The 10,802-nt window shown below is 36.2% G+C and overlaps 1 protein-coding gene across 1 annotated transcript; it reads left to right on the top strand.

Annotated features, from left to right (window-relative positions):
• The first annotated feature begins 1,845 nt into the window (after window positions 1-1,845).
• On the top strand, window positions 1,846-5,693 carry LOC103931592 (AP2-like ethylene-responsive transcription factor ANT). Its single transcript, XM_048582021.1, is given in 10 exon segments — window positions 1,846-2,728; window positions 2,819-3,265; window positions 3,268-3,499; window positions 3,634-3,716; window positions 3,866-3,874; window positions 3,970-4,058; window positions 4,154-4,227; window positions 4,327-4,377; window positions 4,497-4,576; window positions 4,930-5,693. Coding segments are annotated over 10 exon segments (1,962 nt in total). The 5' UTR covers window positions 1,846-2,427; the 3' UTR covers window positions 5,526-5,693.
• Window positions 5,694-10,802: the final 5,109 nt, after the last annotated feature.

Genomic DNA, 10,802 nt, shown 5'->3' with positions numbered 1-10,802 from the left:
CATTTTATTTTAGAAGTGTAATTAGTTTTTAAAATTCTATTAAAAAAATATAAAAAAAAATTCGTTATGAAAAATGGGACAATAATTGGGCAACTTCTTCTAACGTTGCGAGGGCATATTTTTCATTTTTTAAATAGGGCATGCTATGCTTACATGGTTGCGAGGTTGGTGTAAAATACAACAAAATTTATGTTCATGTATTACCAAAGTGTCCATGTTTTTTTATTTTGGTTCAATATTGGTAACGGGGTTAAAATGGTACTTTCATAGAATTTTGATTAACAAACAAGGTTCTATTAATATGTAGTTTAAATGATACAACCAACATAATATCACTAAAGGTTTTAGACGTACAAAAGTGGATCCATGATCATTAGCTCCGTTTGTGTCTTGAAATTGGTTTTAATATGTATGTATGTGGACTGGTGAACCGGTGACTATATATTTTGAGTATTTTCTCTAAAAATTTAGGTACGTGGCGTTTTGTGAATCACCGAAGCAACAAGGAATCGCTAGTCTTCTTCAGCTTATTCATAGAAAGTTAAATGCATGATAATGTATAACTAGATTGGAATACAACGACAAACAATTTTCATGTTGAAACTTTAGCCGCTAGCGAGAGAAAAAAAAAAAAACCTTTGTCGCCTAGCAAAAGACTATGAGAAGGAAGTTCGCCATTTGTTGGATCGAGGCAACTGCAAGCAGAGTATTTCTTCGGATGATCACATGATCATCAGAACTGCAGCCTTTTTCTCGTAGTGCCCTTGCGAAAGATCTCTAGCCTCCACGCGGAGCAGTTTCTGAAGACGTCGTTAGGGGCTGTCTTGTCTTCAATCTCCAATAGACAACAGAATAGTCGTCGAGATAGTGGATATACTGGATACCTGCACACTGCCATAGCAAACTGCAGTAGGTCAAGCCCAGTACAGTACACTACAGATACAGATACAGAAGCTGCCTAGCTTAGCTAGCTTTGCTTTGCCTTCCCTCTGTTATGAAAGTGACTGGAGGGACAGTTTGTCGTGTGCCCGTGAAATCTGAGGCGAAGTAAAACCCAACCCAGTTCATTTATTTTCTGCACCCACTAAACCAACTTTAATTTGGTCAATAACTTAAGAGAGAGAGAGAGAAGTAATATGTGACTTTGGTGTGACATTCTGACTACTGGGTATTAATGGGTTCTCTACTAAATTTACCTACATGAGAAAACAATGTCTCGTTTTTACGAGAAATTTTTCAATGAGTCAAAAATATATTTTAATATACAAAATATTATTATATAAGGGATTAAATTCTTTTCTTCAGGTATTTGCTATTTGTATTATAACACTTGATGTACCGGACCGTATTTCAAACACACTAAAAATATATCCATTTATACAAGACAAGATTTCATGTCATGTATGTTGAAAAATGAGAGTATGCAAAATGAACGAACAAACTGACTACTTATTGAGATATATTTACTCAATTAACTGAAAAACGCTACAAGCTTGCCAAAAATGCTATGTAATTTAAAGAAACTACATCATGCCAGACTTTGTCATCCCAATAAAATTATAAACTTCTTATTTATAAAAAATACTAACCCTAAATCTCATAGGCAAGGAATCATTATTCTACAAGAAAACCCTAAAACATAAATACTAAGATAACCTTAGACTAGACGGTTATCAACTTTACTTGTCCAATGACATGCCTATATATATCATTTTTATATCACTCATCTCGTGATCATATTAACTAAATATATAATGAGGGAGACAAGGAGACGAACATATTTACTAAATATAATGAGGGAGACAAAGAGACGAACATACAATAGTTTACAGGGAAGTTATTTTCGTGTTTGTACATATTTTTTTGGTGGAATGAGCTTTAATTTGATGAGTATTAACTATTAAGGACATCTTAAAGAAAAGCAAAGAAAGGAGAAAAAAAAAGGATAAAAGAGAAGGTCTTTCTCACAGACACAGATGCCTATAGAATGAGGGAAGGATACCCAGCATATGTCATTCTCTTTGCTCAAGTATAATGGGCCTTGTTTTGTTCCTTTTTAACAAATCACACATCTTTCCAGAGAGAGAGAGAGAGAGAGAGAGAGAGGGAGAGGTGGCATAGATAGATTCAGTTGCAGGAGTTGGGATTTGTTTTAGATGAATGTTAGATTTGGTCCAATTAGGTCTGCAGCTACCAAACAAAACACCCAGTTTTGAAAAACAGAGGCAAAGGGAAGAAGAAGAAGAAGAAAGAGAGAGAGAGGAGAAAGAGAGAGAGAGAGAGAGAGGGAGGCAAAAAAAGGAGGAAGAAGAAAATGGAGAGCATGATTAGTTTATATGTTGCCCAATGATTGAGTTGCCTTGCTACAACAGAAAATTACCCAACAAGCTCTGATCACAAAAATAGAAGGAAGAAATCTCAAAAACCATGAAGTCCATGAGTAATGATGGTAGCAACAGTAACAGTAATAATAACTGGTTGGATTTTTCACTGTCTCCAAACATGAAGATTGAGTCATCTTCCTCTTCTGTTGCTGCTGCTGCTAGCTTTTTTCACTCACCACCTCACTTTAACTATGGAATTTACTATGGCCTTGAAGGAGGAGGAGGAGGAAGAGGGGAGGATAACAGTCCAGTCCTGTACTCCCCTCTTTCCATGATGCCACTCAAGTCTGATGGCTCTCTCTGCATAATGGAAGCACTCAACAGGTCCCAGCACCACCTTCAAGGTACTATTTTCTCCTGCGATTATTATTTCTTGCTTTTGTTTGGTAAAAAAGAATTGAACTTTTTATTTTTTTTACTGTTTTTATCTGAAGCTGCAATGGTGACAACAACTAGTCCAACTCCAAAACTAGAGGACTTCTTTGGAGGTGCAACCATGGGGACCCATCAATATGAAAGCAGTGACAGAGAAGCCATGGCTCTCAGCTTAGACAGCATGTTCTACCTCCAAAACCCACACCCAACAACCCAACATCATGTACCCAGCAACCACCAAAACTTGATGAGCCATAGTCTTCAGCAGCACCAGCAGCAGACCCAGCAACACCAACAACAGTACTCATCATCATACTACTCAGGCCTCAGAACCCATGCGACGATCTTGGAGGAGGGTCACAAACAAACCCATGTTTCAGCAGATTATTACAATATGCACCCAGCAAGAATAGGGATTGATCAGAGCATCGCAGAGATGAAGAGCTGGGTTTCCAGAAACAATGCCATGGATCAGAACAACATGGCTGCTGGGTGCATGGGAGAAAATGGGGATTGTCCTATGGGGATTTGCAGTGTCTGAGCTTGTCCATGAGCCCTGGCTCACAGTCTAGCTGTGTGACCAGCTCACAGCAGATTTCTCCCACTGTGACTACAGATTGTGTGACATTGGTGGATACCAAGAAAAGAGGGCTTGAAAAGGTAGATCAAAAGCAGATTGTCCACAGGAAGTCCTTGGATACATTTGGCCAAAGAACCTCTCAGTACAGAGGAGTCACAAGGTTAGTCATTTCATTTTTTTTCATGATTATTTTTTTGTTTTTTCAACTTTTAAAACTAGTATTGGGTAAAAGCAAACTGGGTTGTGAATTTTCTCTCGAGTTTTCTGATTTCTTGATGCATTTGTATTGATCAGGCACCGATGGACCGGTCGATATGAAGCACATCTATGGGACAATAGTTGCAAGAAAGAAGGCCAGAGCAGGAAGGGAAGGCAAGGTTTGTGAAGAAAACAAATTGATGTTTTTAATGCATTTTTCTTCCAGTCAATTTTTGCTTTTCTTCTGACTATTTTCCATACTGTGTTTTTTATTTTTTTGGATTTTTCTTGATTGGCTGGAAATTACAATCAAATGATGAATCTTCAGTTTACTTGGGTAAGCATTTCTTTTACATAAAATTTGATTGACCATTTTAGCTGTCAAACAAGGTTGTTTTTGTTTATCTAATCATTCCAAATTTTGCATTTTAGGAGGTTATGATATGGAGGAAAAAGCTGCAAGAGCTTATGATCTAGCAGCACTCAAGTATTGGGGACCATCCACTCACATTAATTTCCCAGTAATCATTCTGTTTTTTCATTGCACTTCTTTTTTTTTTTTTTTTTTTCAATCCATACCTATATTTATTTTGGTTACTAAAAATGCAACTTCTAGTTGGAAGACTATCAAAAAGAACTAGAGGACATGAAGAATATGACCAGACAAGAATATGTTGCTCACTTGAGAAGGTAGATCTTTGTTTTTGTTCAACGTATTAATCATGTATTATGTAGATTTATGAGCGTTTAAATGTTAACTAGTTTAGTAACGTAAAGCGGTCTTTACAGGAAAAGCAGTGGATTCTCAAGAGGGGCTTCAATGTACAGAGGAGTGACAAGGTCTTATTAGCTATTCATAATTTCAAATAATAATTTAGATAAAAAAATCTATGAGAAAAGTGAATATATATTAAATAAAAATCTCTGAAATCAATCTGTTTTCTATTTTCTCTGTGTAGCAGACATCATCAACATGGAAGATGGCAAGCTAGGATCGGAAGGGTTGCTGGAAATAAGGATCTTTATCTTGGGACATTCAGTGAGTGATTTTTCAAACTTTCACCTTTAGAAGACAAAATATCCTTTTTTTGTATATTTTTCAAGCATGTTATCATTATTTTTAGATAGTAGGGAAAAAAGAGATTGAATGAGATGATTCTTTGACTTTCAAAGGCCAATCTTTGAAGCACTCTCAGCCCTGTCTTTTAGCCAGTTATGGATACTACAGTATGGTTCTTAGGTGGTCAGCTTGACCTTCCCACTACACTTTTGCTAAGGCTGCTCCCTTAGAGGCTCCCCATGTTTTCCCAGCTTTAAAATTTGATGCTCATGCTTTTATGAGTTTCCGTAAAACCCTAAGTTTTTCGGTTCTCTTTAATCTGTATTCTTTAGGCACCCAAGAGGAAGCTGCTGAGGCTTATGACATAGCTGCTATCAAATTTCGAGGACTGAATGCTGTGACCAACTTTGACATAACACGGTATGATGTGGATCAGATTATGTCTAGCAATACCCTTCTTGCCAGCGAACTTGCCAAGCGAAACAAGGAGGTTGTGCTCGTTAATGAGGCTACTAATCAAAACAATGTCACCCAAATCGGCAATGGGGAAGCTGTTGTCTCACGGAAGAACATTAGTGAAGGTGAAGATTGGAAAATGGCACTCTACCAGTCCTCCTCCCAGCAACTTGATCAGAAGCAACCGAGCACTGAAACTCGCAATGTGACTCAAGCTGAGGCAGAGGACTTTGGCAAAATGGGGGCTGCTCATTTTTCCAATGCATCTTCATTGGTGACAAGTTTAGGTAGCTCAAGAGAAGGGAGCCCTGATAAGTCAAGCCAACCAAGTTTCTTCGGAATGCCTCCATCTGCTTCCAAGTTTTTCACAAGTTCAAGTGATGCAGTGAGTTCTTGGATCCCAACAGTCCAATCCAGGCCAGGACTCACCAACCCTCACATGCCGATTTTCGCAGCCTGGACAGATGCATAGCCATAGCCATAGGCTATGTGTTTTTTGCTCATCTGTGGAAAGTTTTTTTCACTAAATTACATGCAAACAATAGCTCAAGTAGTTTTTATCTTAGTGGAGTGAATTATGGTTAATGATATGGTCCTGGGAGGGGCCTTTTGCGAGCAAAGTAAGAGAAAACTTCACCGATCTCCCTCGTGTTTTTAAGCCTGTCTTATCAAAGCCACTAAGAATAGCCTAGTGGTGAGGGTGTGGGTAAGGGGTGGGGTAGTTCTAGGTCCCAGGTTCGAAACCTGGTGTGTGCGTGTGTGTGTGGGTTGGGGTGGAAAAAAAAAATGGCGTATCTTATCAAAATGTTGAAAGAAACTGAGGGGAAAAAGTATCTAAGGTGCTCTAAAAAGATTGAAGAAAATTTATGAAATGATAATGCTATATGATTTTCGTAATTTCCCAACAGCTTTACTACCCCTATAAATGCAGGATCAGCTCAGTTTGTGTCCCAATGATGCTGAGACAAATACATAAAATATAGTCTGTTGCTTTTGGGCTTTGACCAGGATATGATCCCCTTTAGGGCAAAATCATTTGCTTAACCGCAATCACGTGATGGAAGAGATAAAAAGTAAGGAATAGAATCGGTTACACGGTAGAATTTCTCCTGTTTTAGCTCAATCATCTGTTGTTAGTTGTGTATGTGCATTACTATAGCATCCTTGCTGATCTACTTTTTACTTAAGTTTTCTGTAACAGATACTCCTTTCATTCCTCCCCTACAATTCAAAAGAAAAAGGGGCGTTGAGAGGTGGAAATGGATTATTCCCAGATCATGAACTGCATGGGTTTTTGTCAATGATTATGATCGCCCATTAGTACTGGGATTTTGTCTGCTATTCTTTGAATTGAAAGCTCTATCTCTTGTTGGAAAAAACCTTAAAGTTGTTTCTTTCTAAGCCCACTTTAATCATGTATAAAAAAGAATGCAACCCCATGTTCCATGTGGGCTGTTACGATCAATCAAAATCACATTAACCTTTGAATTGGTTGTTTTCGCACGTGCAGTAACAGGTAAAAATCATTATGCATGCTTGGCAAGAGAGAGTAAATTCTGTGCACCGTCTTTTCCTTTTTGCATACCTTTTTTAAGTTTAGTTGCTTATTTTGCTTTAACTTATTTAATCCAATAACTTCAAGAAAAATATTGTGAATAAAGTAAAAATAAATAAGCTACGGCAAAATAAGCTACACATCAATTTGGTTTTTTATTTTACTTTTAGTTTATGTGCACAAATTATTCTATGCACAAATTATTTTTCTTGAACAAACTAAATAAGCTTATTTAATTTTATTTAATTTTGTTTACTCGTGCAGTAGTGAATTTCAGCAAAATAAGCTTATTTAATTTTATTTGTTGTACCAAATTTATTGATTTTTGAACCTCAATGACCAAAATGAGGAGTTTGATCAATGTCAGGGATCATGGGATAAAAACCCTTATTTTGTGTAATCCACGTGTCACCATTTCATTGGATTTGTGGATCCTACATACAAACTAACAGAATAGTTGACAGAATCTTAACGGAATGATCAAATTGATGTGAGTTAGTCAATGTCAGGGACGACATTGATTGATTTTGAAAATGAGGGACCAAAATGATGAGTTTGGTTAATCTCAGGGACCATTTATGATAAAAACCCATAAATAAATAAATAAATAAATAAGATTAGTGTGGCGAAGTTATTTCTGAATTTTTTGGATTTTTCTGCAACGTAAACGTAGTTTTAGCCGTTACTTTGATGAATTCACAGTTTCACACTTGTTTACTAGGTTGTAGATCAATATCAAGTTATTTCATCACGTTCGTATTCAATGCAATTTCACACTGTAGATGAACCCTTAGTCCTAAGTTTTAGGAAACATAAGTACTGAATTATGGAGAGGAGGTCACTTAGTATGAAGTACGTACTTGCAGTTGCAGAAATAAAACTACTGCTAGATTATTGGTTGAGTACCCTTAAGGTTCTGGCCTTCAAAACATAGACTGCCGTGTGAACCTTCACGCATAATACAGGACTGGGTACATATACAGGATCTGGGAATTAGACTTCTTCTTATGTTGCTATGGCCCAGGGGTACAAACTATTGTAAAAATTTGAAGAACTTGTAGCTCCAGTGATATGAAGTATTTACGTAACCATAAAAAGTTACCAGATGAAGATGTACAAACAATTGCAAAAATTTGAAGGACTTGTAGCTCCAGCGATACAAAGTATTTACGTAACCATAAAAAGTTACCAGATGAATACTTATCTCACTTTTGTGTTTGTAATATTAGTTACCATGCAAGTCTTTCTTAGCTCTTCACCAGCTCAGCTGATCATGGGATTGGCGATTGTGGGCAGATTAATGATTAGAATCTGTTTCAGTTTTGAGTAACAAATATGGCGGGATAATGAGATTTTCAGTTTGGCATGGTCAGCTCCCTGAACGACATAATAGATTGTAATTATTATTGTTTTTAGCACCAAATTGGTAATCATCAATTTCTGCATTATGCATATGATATGAGATCAAACTTCTTTGCTTGAAATTAGGGTCAATTACCAACTAGACTAAGAACCTTTAGTCTAGTGGTAGTTGTGTTTGCTTAATTGAAAGAAATTTCATGTTCAATTTACATGATGTGATGGCTATGCATCTTTGTCAAGATTTCAATATATTGTGGTTAGCTAGCCTTGTGATGGTGTCGTAACTTTGTTGTATATTCCTTGTACCTTCGAAGAATACGGTATGAATATCATATCTACCGTTTAAAGCACTACTTGATCACATCACAGTTAATTGATGGGTTGGTGCATGTGAATTTTAAGTTGTTGAGTTGCTCTACAGGTTAAGACACTTGGACAAAAGTAATGAATTTATAGTAGTAGGATCCAAAAATTAAAAGTAAGATCTTAAATCTTAACAACCCATACATCTAGGCACACCTATTTTGACATTAAAACTGAAAGTCGGTTTGTTGTGTGGAAATAAAAGGTAAATTAATGATCATTTGGGTCGAGATCGATGCCTTTTGATTGAAGGGAAGCACCAAATCCTTTTTCTTTATTTATTTTTCCTTTTTTTTTTTTTGGTTCAAAAGGGTAAAAGGAAAAGTGCAGTCAGTGGTAAAATAATTAAAGTGACCAAAAACTGATAGTATTAAGACAAAGAAAGAAGCCAGAGGCATGCGTGAGAAGAAAATAATAAGTCTAAATAAAACAAATAGAAAAGAACATAAAGAGAGAATAGCATGCATGCTGTGAGGTCCAAAAGGAATATTAACAACTGGACGTGGAAAAGATTGCAAATTAAAGTTGAAAAATTATTGTCCTTACTCGCACAAAGAAAAGGTGTACGGTTTTCGGTTCTTTGAATTTTCATTGTGTTTGTTTTACTCTGAAAAATGTTGAGAATTTATAAAGCCAAATGTTTTTTGTTCTCTTGCATTCAAGAGAACGACGTACCCTCGTATCGATTTCACATCAAACAGCATGGGATCTACAATGTTTTTTTTTTACCCTGACTTTTTTGAGACACCCGCGTGAGATCAAAGTAACTTACCGTCTGTTCGCTCTCTGTTCAACAAAAGCTAGCAATATTAACTCACTATCCCTCGAGGAAAATATTCAGGGAAAAAAGGTGCTAGGGCATTTCAAATAGTGGCACAACATTAAGCGGGGGCAATAGAAGTCTTCCCTGACTCCTCTATGTTTGGATTCGCATATCTGAATTTACCGTTGGACTCATCTCCATGTAAACAGTCATTGACCTTTTCCTACGCATGCAATTGTCTTCATAAATTAACTCGCGGACTTTGATTGGAAATTCGGAAAAGAAGTTTGGAAACGCAATAGGTTGTAACACAAAGTTTAGAGAGGGTGAATAGACTTTATTCAATTTCAATAAACTTAAATTATTAATCACATTGATCAAGTATGTAGCAAAAATAGAAAATAGGTTATGTAACAATCAGACATTAGGATTGAAAGCGGATATCAATCTTGTTACGCATATAAATAAAGTGCTTAAAACTAAACACAAGGATTAGCGAGGAGGGAGTGTACAAAAAGTGCAATGGCATAGGGCCTTGAATTTTTTTAGGGGCCAAAATTTTTTATCCTCCTATAAATTATATATGAGTACAAATTTCTAATAAAAAAGTTGTAACTGAAAAGAAAAATCATAATCATCATATGATTTTCTCTATATTACAATTGATTAAGTGGAGCTTATACTTAATATATTAATTTTCTACTTTTCTCTAGCAATAAAAAACTTGTGTATTACTTTCTTCCACAAATACAAACGTATTTCCATCTCTCTTTCAATTGTGCTCCATTTTTTCATAGATGAACCCTAAATCATGATTTTATGTTGGAGATTATTTAATTAGTAAGAGTGAGGTGTTGATTTTTAGATTAAGTTTGAATATTGATTGTTGAGCCTTGTATAAAATGTTGTCCAAACTTTTTTTTTTTAAATAAGGAGGGTCTTTTTATTAAATTCGCAAAGGGCCCCCAAAATATTAGAGACGTCCTTGTTAGCGAGCTAAAACTCCAACACATGGAGAAACATCCTCGGCACACAGGCCGTGAAACAAACCAACTATGAGAAAAGTAACTTTACAAGAGTCACTCAATTGACTGCTGTAAGCACCATGGCATAACCTTGCCTTTATCAATCAAGTCCTCAATAGCATAGCGAAACACAACGTCGTTGTTAGTTGCATGCTTGTTAGAATTGTGGAATTTGCAGTAAGCTTCCCTTTCAAGTCTTCGGCCTTAAGTATAACATGGCCTAGCTGAAGCTTGATCATGTTCGTCGCAAGGAGTTGATCGAATACAAGTGAATTATTGATTTATTTTCTGTTATTTTATGCTATTTTGTAGTCAATTATTGATAAGGAATTAATACATTTTTATTTTGGAAAAGAAAAAGGTGGTTGTCTAAACCCTCTTTCCAAGCTCTGTGATGAGATGTTGAGGAAGGAATGGAACGGAGGAGGCGGCAAGTTTCCTTCTGTCGCACATACAAGTGAATGAAGAGAAGAAGACCATGAGACCTAATAAACCGGCTGCCTACAACAATTGAATTAAATTTGATAAATTAACTAATAAAAATTCGGCCACTTAATATTACGGTTTAGTGATTCATTGGTAAATGAAAGGTCTTAAGTTGGATTCTTGTTAAAGGCGAAATTGAACCACATTATTACTAGTCCATTATAAGGACTAAACTCATCATCTACTCTTATTATA

The sequence above is a fragment of a genome, unplaced genomic scaffold (assembly GCF_019419815.1).
Source record: "Pyrus x bretschneideri cultivar Hongxiangsu unplaced genomic scaffold, Pyrus_bretschneideri_v1 Contig18, whole genome shotgun sequence".
In the NCBI taxonomy this organism is placed as follows: domain Eukaryota; kingdom Viridiplantae; phylum Streptophyta; class Magnoliopsida; order Rosales; family Rosaceae; genus Pyrus; species Pyrus x bretschneideri.
The sequence above is the reverse complement of the archived record's forward strand: the minus strand, read 5'-3'. Positions and strand labels throughout refer to the sequence as shown.